Source organism: Halichondria panicea, chromosome 15, assembly GCF_963675165.1.
Source record: "Halichondria panicea chromosome 15, odHalPani1.1, whole genome shotgun sequence".
In the NCBI taxonomy this organism is placed as follows: domain Eukaryota; kingdom Metazoa; phylum Porifera; class Demospongiae; order Suberitida; family Halichondriidae; genus Halichondria; species Halichondria panicea.
Genome location: NC_087391.1, coordinates 5,967,230 through 5,981,790, shown reverse-complemented (window position 1 = coordinate 5,981,790; position 14,561 = coordinate 5,967,230). Strand labels below are relative to the sequence as shown.

At 39.6% G+C, this 14,561-nt stretch overlaps 1 protein-coding gene and 2 long non-coding RNA genes across 6 annotated transcripts; 1 reads left to right on the top strand and 2 right to left on the bottom strand.

The window, feature by feature from the left end:
- The first annotated feature begins 106 nt into the window (after positions 1-106).
- On the top strand, positions 107-4,656 carry LOC135348464 (uncharacterized). 4 transcript variants are annotated; one of them, XR_010398757.1, is made up of 7 exons: positions 107-258; positions 1,251-2,084; positions 2,529-2,660; positions 3,024-3,091; positions 3,574-3,659; positions 3,854-4,027; positions 4,205-4,656. It is a non-coding gene; the product is annotated as an uncharacterized LOC135348464 (long non-coding RNA). The 4 variants fall into 4 exon arrangements; XR_010398754.1 differs by having other exon boundaries at positions 3,871-4,027; positions 4,205-4,655; XR_010398756.1 differs by lacking the exon at positions 3,024-3,091 and having other exon boundaries at positions 3,871-4,027; positions 4,205-4,655.
- Positions 2,828-6,069, bottom strand: LOC135348465 (uncharacterized). Its single transcript, XR_010398758.1, has 2 exons — positions 5,971-6,069; positions 2,828-3,172 (listed from the first exon to the last, which is right to left on the bottom strand). It is a non-coding gene; the product is annotated as an uncharacterized LOC135348465 (long non-coding RNA).
- Positions 6,070-9,423: 3,354 nt separating this feature from the next.
- LOC135348364 (uncharacterized) lies at positions 9,424-11,692 on the bottom strand (the record flags this gene model as incomplete). Its single annotated transcript, XM_064546548.1, is given in 2 exon segments — positions 9,424-10,288; positions 10,975-11,692. Coding segments are annotated over 2 exon segments (1,506 nt in total), but the record flags the coding sequence as incomplete, so codon positions are not given.
- Positions 11,693-14,561: the final 2,869 nt, after the last annotated feature.

Here is a 14,561-nt window from a genome sequence, read left to right as displayed (position 1 = left end):
GCTATTATGGCACGCCGTTTGTAACAAAATTCAACCAGTCTAATTACACGAAGGAAGTAAATGAAGACGTCACGGGGGGCATGTCAAACGGGCTGCGTGACCTTTGACCCCACTTGTCCCTCACAGTGCATGCAGGGCCTGTTGTTATGTGCAGTCTGGCTCCTAAGCTAGCTAGCTGTACCTTGCTGGTCACCTTCAAGATTATACTGCAGGGGAGATGTCCTGGAGTTACCTGTGCATGTGTGATAATAGAATCAGGTATTGCTAAGTTTAAATACTATTGTATCCATTGGTTAGATCGTATCCGGGCGTTTTTAATAGTCTGGGAGCCACACCATTTCCCAGGGGGAGGGGGGAAGAAGTGAGAAAAGCGTATCTGCCGGGAGAGACTCTTGCAGCATTTTAGTGTGCCGTTCTTGGAATGTAGAGATTTGTAACGTCGGAGGTTATAAGATATACGAACTTATATAGTGAGCAGTGCATGTCCTGTTGTAAATATTGATGTTAATATTTGCAGACTGCAACAAAGTTTATACTGACTACACTCATAATATTAACCATGCAGGGAAATTGGAGAAATAGTCTCAATCCTCATCAGCTTTATACTCCTGCATGGTTGCTGCCCTGAGGGGTCTAAATAAACTTCCTCTTTCCACTTTAAAGTATTCAACTCTTTCTGGTTGGAGAAACCAGTTGGAACAAATATCTCTGCTGCTGATAATTCACCATGCAGGGAGGGACATTATTCGACTACTGAATTTTGTTCGGGGGACAGTATTCACTCTCACACTAGATGAACGTTGTTACCCTCGCGACCCCGCTGCACCTAGGAAAGAACGGATTGCATATGCTCTGCTTGTTTAAAAGAACTTTCATCTCATCTATGTTTCGCTTTTTAATTAGTATAGAAGCGATAACATAACATACTGTAAACTCTCGCTATTCCAGCTCTCTAAAGTACGGCCATTTCGATATACCGGCCATTTGGTTTGGCACAGATACTGTGGCCCTGAAATGGGCCATTCGTGTACTGGCTGCCTCAAACTATATTTTTAATGTATGTTTTATTACGGTCGGATATGACGTTTGGGTGTGGTTTAGTAGAATCACCAGGCTTCACATGTTATTTCCAGGCTCTATTATAGGTACTATAGTTGTTTATGTGTTGTAATCAAGTATTACCCGTGTACCGTAGATGGGTATGTGCGTGCTGACTGTATCTAATCTATAATTATCGCATGTTTGGATAGACTGATGCTAATACAACGAGTGCAGAAGGCAGCTGGAGTGTCTTCATCACCATAGCTACTTGTACAAGATAATAGCACACCCACGTGGTATGGTGGCTTGACAGTGACGTTAGCTGAGCTGAAACAGTGTCTGCAGACTGTAGCAGGATCACTGGAATCAAAGTCAAAGACGGCTAAAGTGGAGTTTATGCATAGCAGGAAAAGCAAACTGTTAATTGCTAAGGCATTTGATGATGTGATGAATAATGTGTCCAAGGAGAAGTTTGATAACTGCTTATGGTTCAACAGCTGGATAAGCCAATAAAGTTGTTATAACATTTGAAGGCGTACATTGTAGCCCTGACCAAAACCTCTTACCCGGGCTATTAATTATACACTCATGTAGCTAAAGTAGTTGACAGTCCCACTTCCCACTGGGAATGGGTCAACTTCCTATCTAGAATGTGTGACATGATTTTGAGTTCAAGCATGGGAATACTATACAACGTACCTCCTAAAGTTACAAAGAGTGTGTAGGGGGATACGTATATGTACGACAGGGTCAATAAGGTCCACTTTTACCATGCTGAAGAGTTAGCTCCTCATTTTGATCAGTTATTTGATGAAGTGCGTGAATGATAACCCCATGCATGTGATATTTTATGACCTTTTGACTGTTTCATTGTCATACCCCAGTGACAAGTGAAGTACGCTGTAAATGTCACATGATATTGGTCCTTCACTCTCATTGATCATAATGATTCATTGGTAGCTGACCAGTTCAACTCCAACCCTTCAACCCTCCTGGCCTGGAATCGAGGCTACTTTTGTTGTAGTTGTGGTGCACTGTGGCCGGTGTGTAGTCTGTAATTATAGTATTCCAGTATTTCATACCCCACCCCCTAGCTAATTACTGAAAAGTTTACTTTGCGCCTATTTCACCGTACATATAATTATAGGTTATAGTCGTAAATATTGCATATATATATAGCCGATAATATTATAGCTTTGTATTTATGTCCATGCATTGGGTAACTGTGTCATGGTGGAATGTAATTTCTATAAGCACACGTTGTTAATTTGCTTAGTCTTATGCGTACACTATTGGTCTTCTCACCCCCCCCCCCACACACTCATTATTTTAACTATGTATTTGACTATGTTTCACCATGATAGTGTACAATGATGTACTGGTATAATATACAATTGTAGATCCTGTACTCGTTCATTTTAGTGAGTGCACCACTTTCTGATTGACTATAAAATTCATCTAGATGTACATACATTCTTCCATTGCAGAATTGAATTGCCAACAAAAGAGCATGTAGGAAAAGAGTGTGTGGTCGAAATAATGATGACGATGATGATGATACTGTGTGCAAAGAAACTGCCACAAAATATATTCGTAAAAGGAGTTCTTCACTAAAAAAGGCAAGTATTTTATTTTAGATCCCACTTGATTCTGTTGAGCAGCTATTAATAATTATTGCTTTAGGATACTTTAGCTCTATACTTACCCAATAAAAATGAAATTAGATTATGTGCATGACTGCTACTGCACACATTGATATCCATGGGTTGTACTAATAACTTAGGAACAGAGTATATACTTATACTTTAAATTTGCTAAATGAAGTATTAATGTAGTGGCCAAACAATTTACAGTATTATTATAATACATAATGGTTTCTCTTAATGGTCGTAACCAGTTCCACTCGTGATCTTAATTGTGTGTCTTCATTCCTTTCTCTCAAATTGATTGGGTGTTCTGTAACGTCATGTGCATTTATGCAGAGGGTGTTTCAATGTTTTTATGACAGAAATAAGGCTGCATCAGAAAAGTGGAAAGAAATTAAACAAAGGTTAGCCAAGCAAGTACCTTCAACTTAATCCAACATCTAGTCCTTTCAATGTATGGCATGAAACTCAACGTAAACAATTACCTGCAATGAAAACATGAGTTGTGCTGTTTTGATTATACACACATGTACATGTTGTTCTGTTATGCCTCTGTAAACTGGGCTGAAATTTTAGGTGTCTATGTTTGTATGCAATAAGAAGAACCATTTTTTGGGTGCATAGTACCAAAACTGGACAAGCGTTTATTCTCATTTGCTCTAGCTTCATTTCTGGTATCTGTACAAAGCCTGGTATGTCACCCCTTTATAGTAATGTTATACATGAATACATGACATAGAGATAGGTTTCCATGTGCCTGTGTTATATCCCAGCTCAGTGAGTAGTAAACTTACATGTGAATTGTATATACGTATGTGTGCAGTTGTTATAAGGAAAGTACACTCTTTTCATAATGCTAATTTCTAACGACTTATTCAATATACAGATGTATACTCTTGTGTTACCAAAATCTGCTGACCGAAAGAGATTAATTGCGAAGCCACATTTAACAACAGCTGAACAGAAAATATTGTAAGTACACTATATACATGTGAGTTAGCAGCGATTAAACAGCAGTCTCATGGTATTATTTCAAGCTCATGTGGCCATACAATTAATTATTTTATGCGTGGGTGGTTAGTAGATTATTATTATGCAAACAGTGCATGAAGCTTTAAGTACTATAACGTATAAGTACCATAACGCGCATGTAATATCTTAAACAGCGCACTACATTTAATAGCGCTTGCTGTGGAGACTTAGAGGTGAAAGTTCCCTATAAGTATCAGATCGGAGCATGTTGGACTGTCTCGTGGTGTCTCCCTCTTTCACCCCTCTGTTTTACCTCTACCTCCACTTAAAAGAAATTTATGACACACTTCCTTTGATCAAGTTTTTTGGTGAGCTATAATTACAAACTTATAATCAGGGTTATTTTAGACCAGGCTAGTGGGTTAAAGGAAAAATCACCAGCTTAACTATAATATAGTGTATACATGTTTACAGTATAGTGGTAATAATTTTATTATAGTGGACATTGTATCCTATAAGAAACCACTTGTGCCTTCTATTCTCAGGTGTACCTCCAAAACTGCTCCTCAGGCTGAATTTGATCAGTCATAATAATTATTTCAAGGGCCAACTCACTTCATCGTCTAGCAGCACCTTAGTTGGTCATACTACATTGTTGACTGTCTCAGATCAAGACTGCCTTAGTATACTGTACCTATAATGGCTTCACCATGCACAATGTCAATTGTTGTTTACTACTTTACATCACTACCGTATAGCGAGTAATTTTCGTGGGTTAAAATATTCGTTATTTTCTAGCTTGGGCAAGCTGACCTCCACGAAATTTTAACGTAGGCGTGGCTTACCGGAATGTAGGAATGCAATGCAGGCCATGAGACTAATTAAAAATTTTACTCACGAAAACCACCGTTTTTCGAGTTGAACGAATTTTTTACCCCACGAATTACCTGCTATACGATATTTATTATAATTTATATAAAATGGTGTTTTATAAACAGCTTTTTATTGTCATGTTTCCTGTTTCAAGTGCAATAACATGCTGTGTGGTATTCTAGACACCTGTCATTGTGAAAAACCTTGTTGACCTTGACTACTATACTGAGGTTAAAAATTAGCTAGTTACTTTAACCATGCAAGAATGCCAATACATACATATTTTCATCACCCAATGAAAGCTGTACGTTATTATAGGAGAGATTTAGTACCGAGCATTAATTATTCCCTGAAGTAATATAGGAGAGTTTTATAGTTTTAGTGCCCATTGGCTCTCCTATGTATATACTGGGGAAATTCAGTGGAGGACTAGAAAAAGTGTTAGGTAGGTGCCAGAGGAGGTTCGACAGGGTCAAAAGGTCAAGGATAATGACACTAGAAAATTATTGCGTATTGCATTCTTGACCTTTGGACCCATGCGCATAGTTCTAGGAGACAAGTGAAGTGATGGTTGAATTTGTACTTGTGTATAATTATATACATACATTGTCAAAGATCAGTCTGAACTTTGGCTTGGACTTTGTTGCTTTAGCTAGCTACATAATAACTTTATTCCTCACCACTTAAAGCTATAACTTATTTTCCTCACCACTATTATATTGGATGGACAGCTATTATCATAGTACATCAATATAACCATTTCCAATAACTCTGCATGATCTTTGTTGTGTCCACAAGTGTACAATTATGTGCAACTATATTAAAAGATGTCTTATACCACTCAGTATAATTATTATTATGATTATGTTCACCTGACGGCTGCTTACTTACTGAAATTCCTGTAACCAGCAATACGGTGTTATGCAATGGCTTATAGAAGCAAGCTAGGTTGAGCAGTTGAATTATGCCTGTCACACTTTTAATTACTCAAGAGTGTGCATGTGTACACATGCATGCATGCAGTTGTGTAGGTGCATGCTGCTGGTACTATTAGGAAATAGGTATACAGCTGCCATACATACCTTTTTTACGTGAAACATACAGCTGAAATAAATAGCTTAACTGCTTGTAGTTGCATGTGTCTGTCCCGATGTTCCATCGGCATCACCATGCATTCGCATAATAGGTACATATAGGTCGAGAATCAATTAAATTGTTGTACGCAATCAGGTAATTTATTACTAAAAATTAAGTTTGTATAGTATGAACAGGCAGTTCGGTGCATAATCAACGCATTGAGCGTTTTTGGAGAGATTTACACCGTTGCATGACTGTAGGCAGTTGTTGTACTACAGACTTTTCTATTATCTCGAGCATAGTGGCTTCCTAGACCCAAGCAATAATATTCATCGATTTGCCCTCCACTATGTTCATTTACCAATTCAATAGCTGAGTTTTGAGATGGGTGAGATGACCATGCTGTTGTTAGGACAGAGCACAATCTCTCGCCTCATCAAGTGTTCGTGTCAGGTGCACTATATGATTTCAAAGAAGTATTGATGGCATTTGAATGAGTGGACGAACATATGAAGCAAAAGATGGCACATGCACTAGAGCAGAGTGATTATATACAGTGCGTGTATATAATGTTCCTTCAAATTCATCAGAACATGATTGTCAGAATTACTAAACCCAATGGCTGAAAGTAGTGACTTTGGTATTAATGTGTATTTGAGCACCATCGAGTTTCTTAATTATTGACAATTACTATAATTAAGAACCTCAATTTCAGTTATTAATGGTTAATTGTCACTCCCTATACATAAGCACAGTCAAGTCATTTCTGGAAGTTGTATTCATATAAACGAAATACATCAGCACAAATTGTGTGGCACAATGACATAATTATATAATATCTATACTATTGAGTCAGATAATTTAGCCATGCATGCGGCCCATGCCATGCATGCATACATGTATACTATTATAGTGAGGCACGACATATTATATGTATATCTATTGAGTCAGACAGAATCCATTAGCCATGCGTATGATGAATTAAGACAAGCCTTAAATTCATCCACAAATTCCTTGTATGTGCGGTAGCTTGTAGATAGTTCAATTGAGGGTGAGCAAGTGTGAGCGATAGGTCGTCTCGAAAATCCGTCTGTGTTGTTGAAAAGCACCGAAACTTGCAGGGATGAACAGGTTGCAGCCCCAGTTACAAATCTCAAAAATGTACGAATTCATCGTTCGACATATTCCCAATATACTGTCTGAGGTACAGCAAAATGCGTGTTTGAATTTCATTTGCGCCCTCGGCATTCTCAAACATTTTGAGAGTCATAGATGTGGAAACACTCTGTGCACGATAAATAGATAGCAATTTGTTTACGTCGACAGTTTTCCAAAAAGGCTTATGTTGAGCTGGTGCACCTAAATTCATCAAAACAAGAGCAGCCATGCACAGGTTTGGCTAGAAATTCGTACTTGGATATGTTAATTAGCATTTGCCGAAGATTCAGGGGGGTTGGGATTTCACGGATGTTAAAGCGACTGAGGATGTTTATTAAATTTGATTGGAGGGAAGGTGTGAATGAGCTCGAGTCTGCACCATACTGAATTGCCTGCTTGATGATATCTCTTTCATGATTACTAATGGTGTCCACAAAACAATCTAAGAGCACCCCCTCAGGATATAACAACATCAATACCTAATACAGATTGTGTTAGACATGGAAATGAAACCCGAGTAGGCAACAGTCCGGTTAATAAGTATGCATGAGAAATGATTAAGCCCACTGTCTTGAGGTTGGACACATCCATTCCGGGATGAACAATGGGGCAGAGAAGTGAGGATCCATCGAACAGCTTCTTATACGCTTCTTCAAAGAACGCAGAAAAGAGATCCCTCGTAACTCATTGCTCGCTCATCAGCAAACTTAACTCTAACGGATACACTTGCAGGACATCTTGCTCGTGGTTGCGGTAGAGAAGTATTATTTCTTCAAACACATGCTGGCGAGTGATGATGAAAGGAAGACTGCTTCTGAGAGCCAGTGACTCCATAAACTGCTGACGGGCACTATCCGCTAATAAAAAGGGATTCAACGTTTATAGTGTACACATGTATTAACAGGAACAAAATTAACGAGTAGACACAACTATGCATACGTTCGCGGAAACAATAATTATTGCCTCGACTCTATATAGCCACAACATTTTCTTGTTTGTAACATGCTACTTGCTGTGTAAAAAAGCACCGCAGGTGCTGATGCTGTAATGGTAGGGGTTGTTATGCTCAAGATAATTTCCTATTATGCTATTCTTTTATTCTCAAGCACAAGTAACAGCCTATCAAATCGCCTATTCTCACATCATTCCTCCAAAGCACAACATAGACCCTATGCAAACTCAGAGGAGGTTGGACGCACTTTATCCACAAAGCAAAATCCAAAACAACGTGGCTCAAAGCATAGAAGCTGTTAGTTTTCGTCGCATTGCAACCGTTGAGCAGTTAAAGCTGGAAAAGACACACATGCAGATACACAGTCAGCTTTACCGTATCCCTCGTGTGGCTACACCTCGAGGCATAATTACTATTATATACATACCTTTACGTAACACCTTAGCATCTTCTTTCACATTCAGAGCTGGTAAGTCACCCTAAAAATAAATATTACAATAAACATTGTGTGGTTCGAAGGACATATCAGGTCATTATAGTAAGGGTACCATGTAAAAGTCCCAGGCATACTCCACCACACATATAAAGCATAAACGAAGCCATAATTGACCACATAATTTCCGGGGTTGAACTCAACTCAAATAGACTTTAGCTAGCTAGGCTGTACCTAAAGCCAACGACACTAGGGGTAAGGGTGAAGCGTACTTTGTTACTCTTAAAAGAGAAAGCAGAGTTCGGAGAGATTGATTCTCCAATAATGTTATATCCAGATCTTATCTACTATACCAAAGCGCTGCAATTATTGAATTTTGAAATTTATACTAAACCTTGCCTCGTCATGAAGATAGTCTAAGGGGTTCGGAAAATTGAGATCCTTTGATTCTAGCTCAACAGCAATAGCGGATGGAAGGTCAATTTCAGACTGACAGAGTGGATCCATGCATTGCCTTGGATAAGTAGTGAACAAGCCAAAGCAGGGTGTATCTTGCAATTGACTGGAGCAGAACACATGCTCGTACAAATCCTATATAATTATAATGAAGGTGGTAATAATTATAAAAAATCTTGCCTTTATACGGTCTGTCATGACAGGCTGAATCTTTCAACAGTTGTGGCTCCATTGGGGAAACGAAATGTAATTACTTTCCTCTGAGGACAGTACAGCATGCAGCTCTCTTTTCCTTGAGTATTGTGCGAAGAGATGTTAATTTCTACAGCTAGCTATAGTCACTTTATACATAGTATAAATCAACCCATACACATACACCAAAATTATATAGCCCCAGCCATTGTAGTCTCATGAATCAGCCGCTGTCGTAGAGACACCGTCTGAGCACTTTAGTCTGAACTTTTTTAGCGGAGATCAAAGATTTTGACTAAATTAAAGGAAATAAAGAATGACAAGAAGCGTATGTGTTCTTTACACTGTAGGACGCATTTATAGCTAGCGCTAGTCAGCCTAACTGTGGCTACTGTTAGCCAGACAAGGAGCTAGAGTAAGTTGAGTTGACTGCACTAGTGCTGTGCAACCTTTTTCTTGTTCTTTTAACAACGTTCTTGGAGCAAGCTAAACAAAAATTCTTAGCTGCTACGTCAAGCGTTCGCGGTTGATATTTTACATGCGTTGGAAATAATTGATTGATGCATCAGCACCTGCTTTCAATTATACATAATGCGATCACTATAGCCTCCCATCTTGAAGGATCAATCACATGCACAATAATACAAACTGACAAACAAGTGATGTCTATATGTGAGTATATATATATGAACAAAGTCAGCTAGGTTATATTGTTAATAGATTGTTCAATTGTTCGCAGCACACGCTGGTAAATATCAATAGCAAGACTGTCACTTTCAGCAAGTGGATTGACTTGATTGCTCACAAATTCGATAAGATGAGAATATTGATTGTTAGCATCCATTTGAGGGACATGAACACCTTCCAAGTCAGAGTTATCATCACTTTCATCGGCATGAAGTTCTTCAACACCGTACTCAGAATACTCACTGTTGGGATACTCAACTGGGTTCAATCCAGAAATGTGCATACGAAGGGCACCTTCCGTGAATAGCTGTTGAGGTGTGGCATTGTGCATCGTGCGTACTCCATGATTGTTCCAAGCACGCTTGAAAATACCCAGGGCCCTATTTATGCGTGGTAGGTACACATAATGAAGACAGAAGAGGTGCATGTCATTTAGAGGGTCTAAGAGTCCACACTCCTCCAAGTGGTAAAACAGTTCGTAATACAATTTCGTGACAGCACCGTGAACATCACGCCATAGCTGCTCAATTCGCTGATTATGCGTGGAACTACCAGTGATTATGCTACCTCTGTTAAGACCACGATGTTGTAGCATGTGACGAGCGACTTCAAAATTCTCCAATCCACAATCTGTACGCACACGTGATGGGAGACCGTTCTCCTCAACTGCTGACAAAAAATACTTATAAACCGTTGATGCCTTGTTGTTTGAGCTGCAGTGGAGGTAGACAATCAGGCGGGAGTAACCGTCAATGCCTCCATGGGTCACTAGACGCCATCTTATCAGCTTGTGATGACCATCTGGAAAGGAAATAATATACATAATGCCTTGTTATGGTTATGAATAAATACATCCTACTTTCATGCAGGTGCTGCCAACCGATTAACGAGGAGGTTGGAAGGAAGTTAAGTCACATGCAAAAAATATCGCTATAAATGTGCTGAATCGGCGCTATTTTTGTGTCTGGTCAACAGTTTCATAGATAACTACTGGACATCAAGAAAATGAGCGGTCTGACTTTTTTCTCACCCCAAGCTGTACAACATTGATCACTGCACCTTCTGATTTAAAATTCTCAACTAAGGTTTCTCCTAGCTAAAGTACTAGATCTACGGAGATGAGACTTCTCTTCCTGGACAGGAGTCTGGCGTGTAGGTGCTCTTCTACTCCTCATCTCTAGCTCTTGATATCTTAATAAGTATAACTAAAAGGCTGACTAGACACAATAATAATAGCGCCAACTCAGCACATTTATAGCTTTAATTGAGCACGATCTCAACTTCCTTTCAACCTCCCCTGGCTGCCAACTGCGGTATTTGTGATCCCTAGACTAGACAAGTTTGGCACAAAATCTTGCAGATAATTAATTTTGTCTAGCTTGTTAAAAAGTATTACATATACTGCATCCACGGTACTACTTTGAAAGTGAACCATGGCATATTGTGACTGTCATAGGATATAAACACTCATACTATAACTTATTTACCTAAATGCCACAAGCAGTTAGGACCCGGAACAGAATATGGTCTTCTTGAGTGTCGATTCCTTCCCCATCGTAAAGGAGTGTTCAGTGGGTCAATTCGTCGGATACTTTCCCTGACACGCTTACGCGGAATACAGCACTGAATACTTCTTAATCTTCCCATAACAATTGTTTCACCACTGTATGGTAGCTCTCTACGGATCTCACGAATACGCTCGTCCAACTCAGAATCAGTCAGAGACGAATTTGTTGAAGAAATGCCAAATTGTTTTTTTCTCCGGTAAAGTGTCATTCTTGATACTCCTAACAACGAGGAAATTGAACTCCAGCTAAATGATAGATAGCGAAGATATTCAATTTGTTCCTGTGTTATGTCAAACCGTGGCCTTCCTCTACCATTACCAACAGTAGGTGGTACTCGTTGTACCACCGAGGTATTCTTCATGGCCTCCTCATAACTACTCCAAACAGATTGTAGCACCATTAAAATGTCAGAAAGCTCGTTTACATAACCAATTATTTCCTCTAAATCATCGGAGTTTTCATGAGCGATCAATGCTTCTTCTATACTCTGCAGGCTTCTGATAGTTGTTGAGATCCTCAAAACAGCATACTCAGTGAAGGCCACGTTTGCCAAGCCGTACTGCCTCTCAAGCATGTCCACAAACCTAGAAACTTCTGAGAAGAAGTCACACCAGCTAGATATGTCCACAACTACATCCCCTCCATCAGACAGTGGTACGAACAGAGATCCAGCGAGCAGTGGTGAAGCCGTGACAAACAACTAAAGCGTGCTCTTACACTTTGCACTGAAAACAATACTCCTGTGTTGAAGCGCAGCAAACGGATGAAGGGGAGACACAGTACCACCCCTGTGGTGAAACGCAGACGCATGAACAAAAAGATCAACAAAAAGATCGACACAAACATTTGTCAGCAGTGCCAGCAGGCAGGAGACGAGGAGAATTGGGTGGGATGTGATTACTGTCCACGTTGGTTCCACATTAATTGCGTGAGGATTGACCAACATGACATCCGTGAACAGTGGAAATGCTCAATATGTTAAACAGATTGTTCTAAGTTTCTGAGCTATCACTTACGTTTTGTGTTCACCTAGTAGATATATATCTAGATATATCTATACTCATTTATTTACTCATTTATACAACAACAGTTCAATGTTCACTTTGTAGTAAATGTCATGGTGTTCAATTATTGGAATTATTACTGATAACTAGATTGGACAATTGGTGATGACTACCCACTACTTGACTAAGGTGGTAGTCTACCTGAGCGCATAGTTTAAGGATCAAGACATATATGTATGTTCTTTGGAGTGGGTTGCTGCATGCAGTTTACTTGGCTTTGTTATGGAGGCTCTCTTAGGACTTATCTCATGTGACTACTGGGTTGTGGTACTTTGGAGGGAAAAACCTAGGGTCTTATCTAATTTTTGTGGTATAGGCTTAATTAATGCTTATACATGTACATTTAGGTGACATGTGTGTATATAGTCTCTACATTTCTTGGAGTTAGCACAAGGCATTAGTCAAAATAAATATGTAGTAGTGTGTGTGTGTGTGTGTGTGTGTGTGTGTGTGTGTGTGTGTGTGTGTGTGTGTGTGTGTGTGTGTGTGTGTGTGTGTGTGTGTGTGTGTGTGTGTGTGTGTGTGTGTGTGTGTGTGTGTGTGTGTGTGTGTGTGTGTGTGTGTGTGTGTGTGTGTGTGTGTGTGTGTGTGTGTGTGTGTGTGTGTGTGTGTGTGTGTGTGTGTGTGTGTGTGTGTGTGTGTGTGTGTGTGTGTGTGTGTGTGTGTGTGTGTGTGTGTGTGTGTGTGTGTGTGTGTGTGTGTGTGTGTGTGTGTGTGTGTGTGTGTGTGTGTGTGTGTGTGTGTGTGTGTGTGTGTGTGTGTGTGTGTGTGTGTGTGTGTGTGTGTGTGTGTGTGTGTGTGTGTGTGTGTGTGTGTGTGTGTGTGTGTGTGTGTGTGTGTGTGTGTGTGTGTGTGTCGCGTACACATTCATGTACATGAGTTGATACTTTCCATCATTTGGTGTTTCCATTGACCCATGCAGCAGCCATTCACTCGGATCTAAGAAACAAAGGCAACACATTTTGCAGCTCTAAAGCAAGTACTCTTAACGGGAAAGAAAGTGGAGACAACAAAATGTAGTAACATAATTATAATTATACTGTTCGAGAGATTATTACGAATAAAGGCGCAAAGACAGGTATATGTCGTCACTTTTCAAACATAATTATTGGTACCATAATATTTCCTTATACATTTGTAGGCTAAGGAGAAATTAACACTCCTGAGCCCATCTAATCTCAGCCACAAAGCAGTAAACACTACACGCTTTAATGTATGAATGTATACCTGCATGTAAATGCATGAGATATATATTATGACAAACAGGGAGAAAGAGGTACACAACGAATACTCTGAGAAGATTGTCTTGGTTACAAGATGCCTGCATTGTGCTGGTACCGGTGAGTATCAATGATGAAGTTGCATTTTAACTGTTTAAACACAGTTTCTATATATATAATTATGTTGACAGCATTGTTTCTTGCGTATACTGCCCCCAACAGCATGACTGTCTTTGCATGTTTGACACAAACCACAATCTTCTTTTACGTTCAGAGCATTCGTTGCACCTCTTTTCTCCTCTTTTCTCCCTGTTTGTCATAATCAAACATCCCATTTAGAAGTACGTATGTACGTTCATACATGTCCTCCCCCTTTTATGGCTGGGGACTGGCACGCCCATCTAGGCGTTCCTCTGGATTCTTCCTGCATGCAAAGCAAAATTAATTTGCAAAAGTAGCTTTGGCACCTCACCGAGGCATCAGCACCTGCGGTGCTTTCATTTCATGCAGTTATAAAAATCGGTCGACCTTATTATTATTGCCTTAAACCAGTTTATATAAACAGCAGTCGATATTAGCAGTCGGAGTCAATGTTTATGAGTCTATGTTATAAAATTGAGTCGACGTTACAAAAGAGTCGATGTTTAATAATTGTTTTGTAGTAAGTCGACCTTTATGAGGGGGTGAATAGTGCCTCTGGTGCCAAAGGAGGCTGTGTTGGCGAAAAAGAAATACCAGAAATGATATTAATAAAAAATGTTTTGAACAAAGCAGAAAAGGTACTCAAATTGACCTCTATATAGTGTGTGTACAGAGCCTGGTCCCATGCACTTAGCCTCGAGACCAGGCCGATTAAAATACGTATTTTAATCGGCCTGGTCTCGAGGCTAGGTCCCACTATGTACATGCTCTGCTTATGTTGTAAAGTTTAAATTTCAAAGGGTATCATAATAATAATTGTATATACATGCATTTTGTGTATGTAATCTCCTGTCTTAACTTTTGAACTGTACCATGTCATTGTGCTAGATTGGATATACATGTATGCACTCCTGATGTATGTAAGAGGCTTTTTCTCAACTGATTTGACTGATACACGTAGAATAATCATTATAGCTACATGTATAGATCTATCTGAATGACTGTACAATTTGGTAGGACATCATCATATTTCCAGGGGGGGGGGGGGAATTTTGGCTAGGGGTGGGAAATCCCAGGGCGC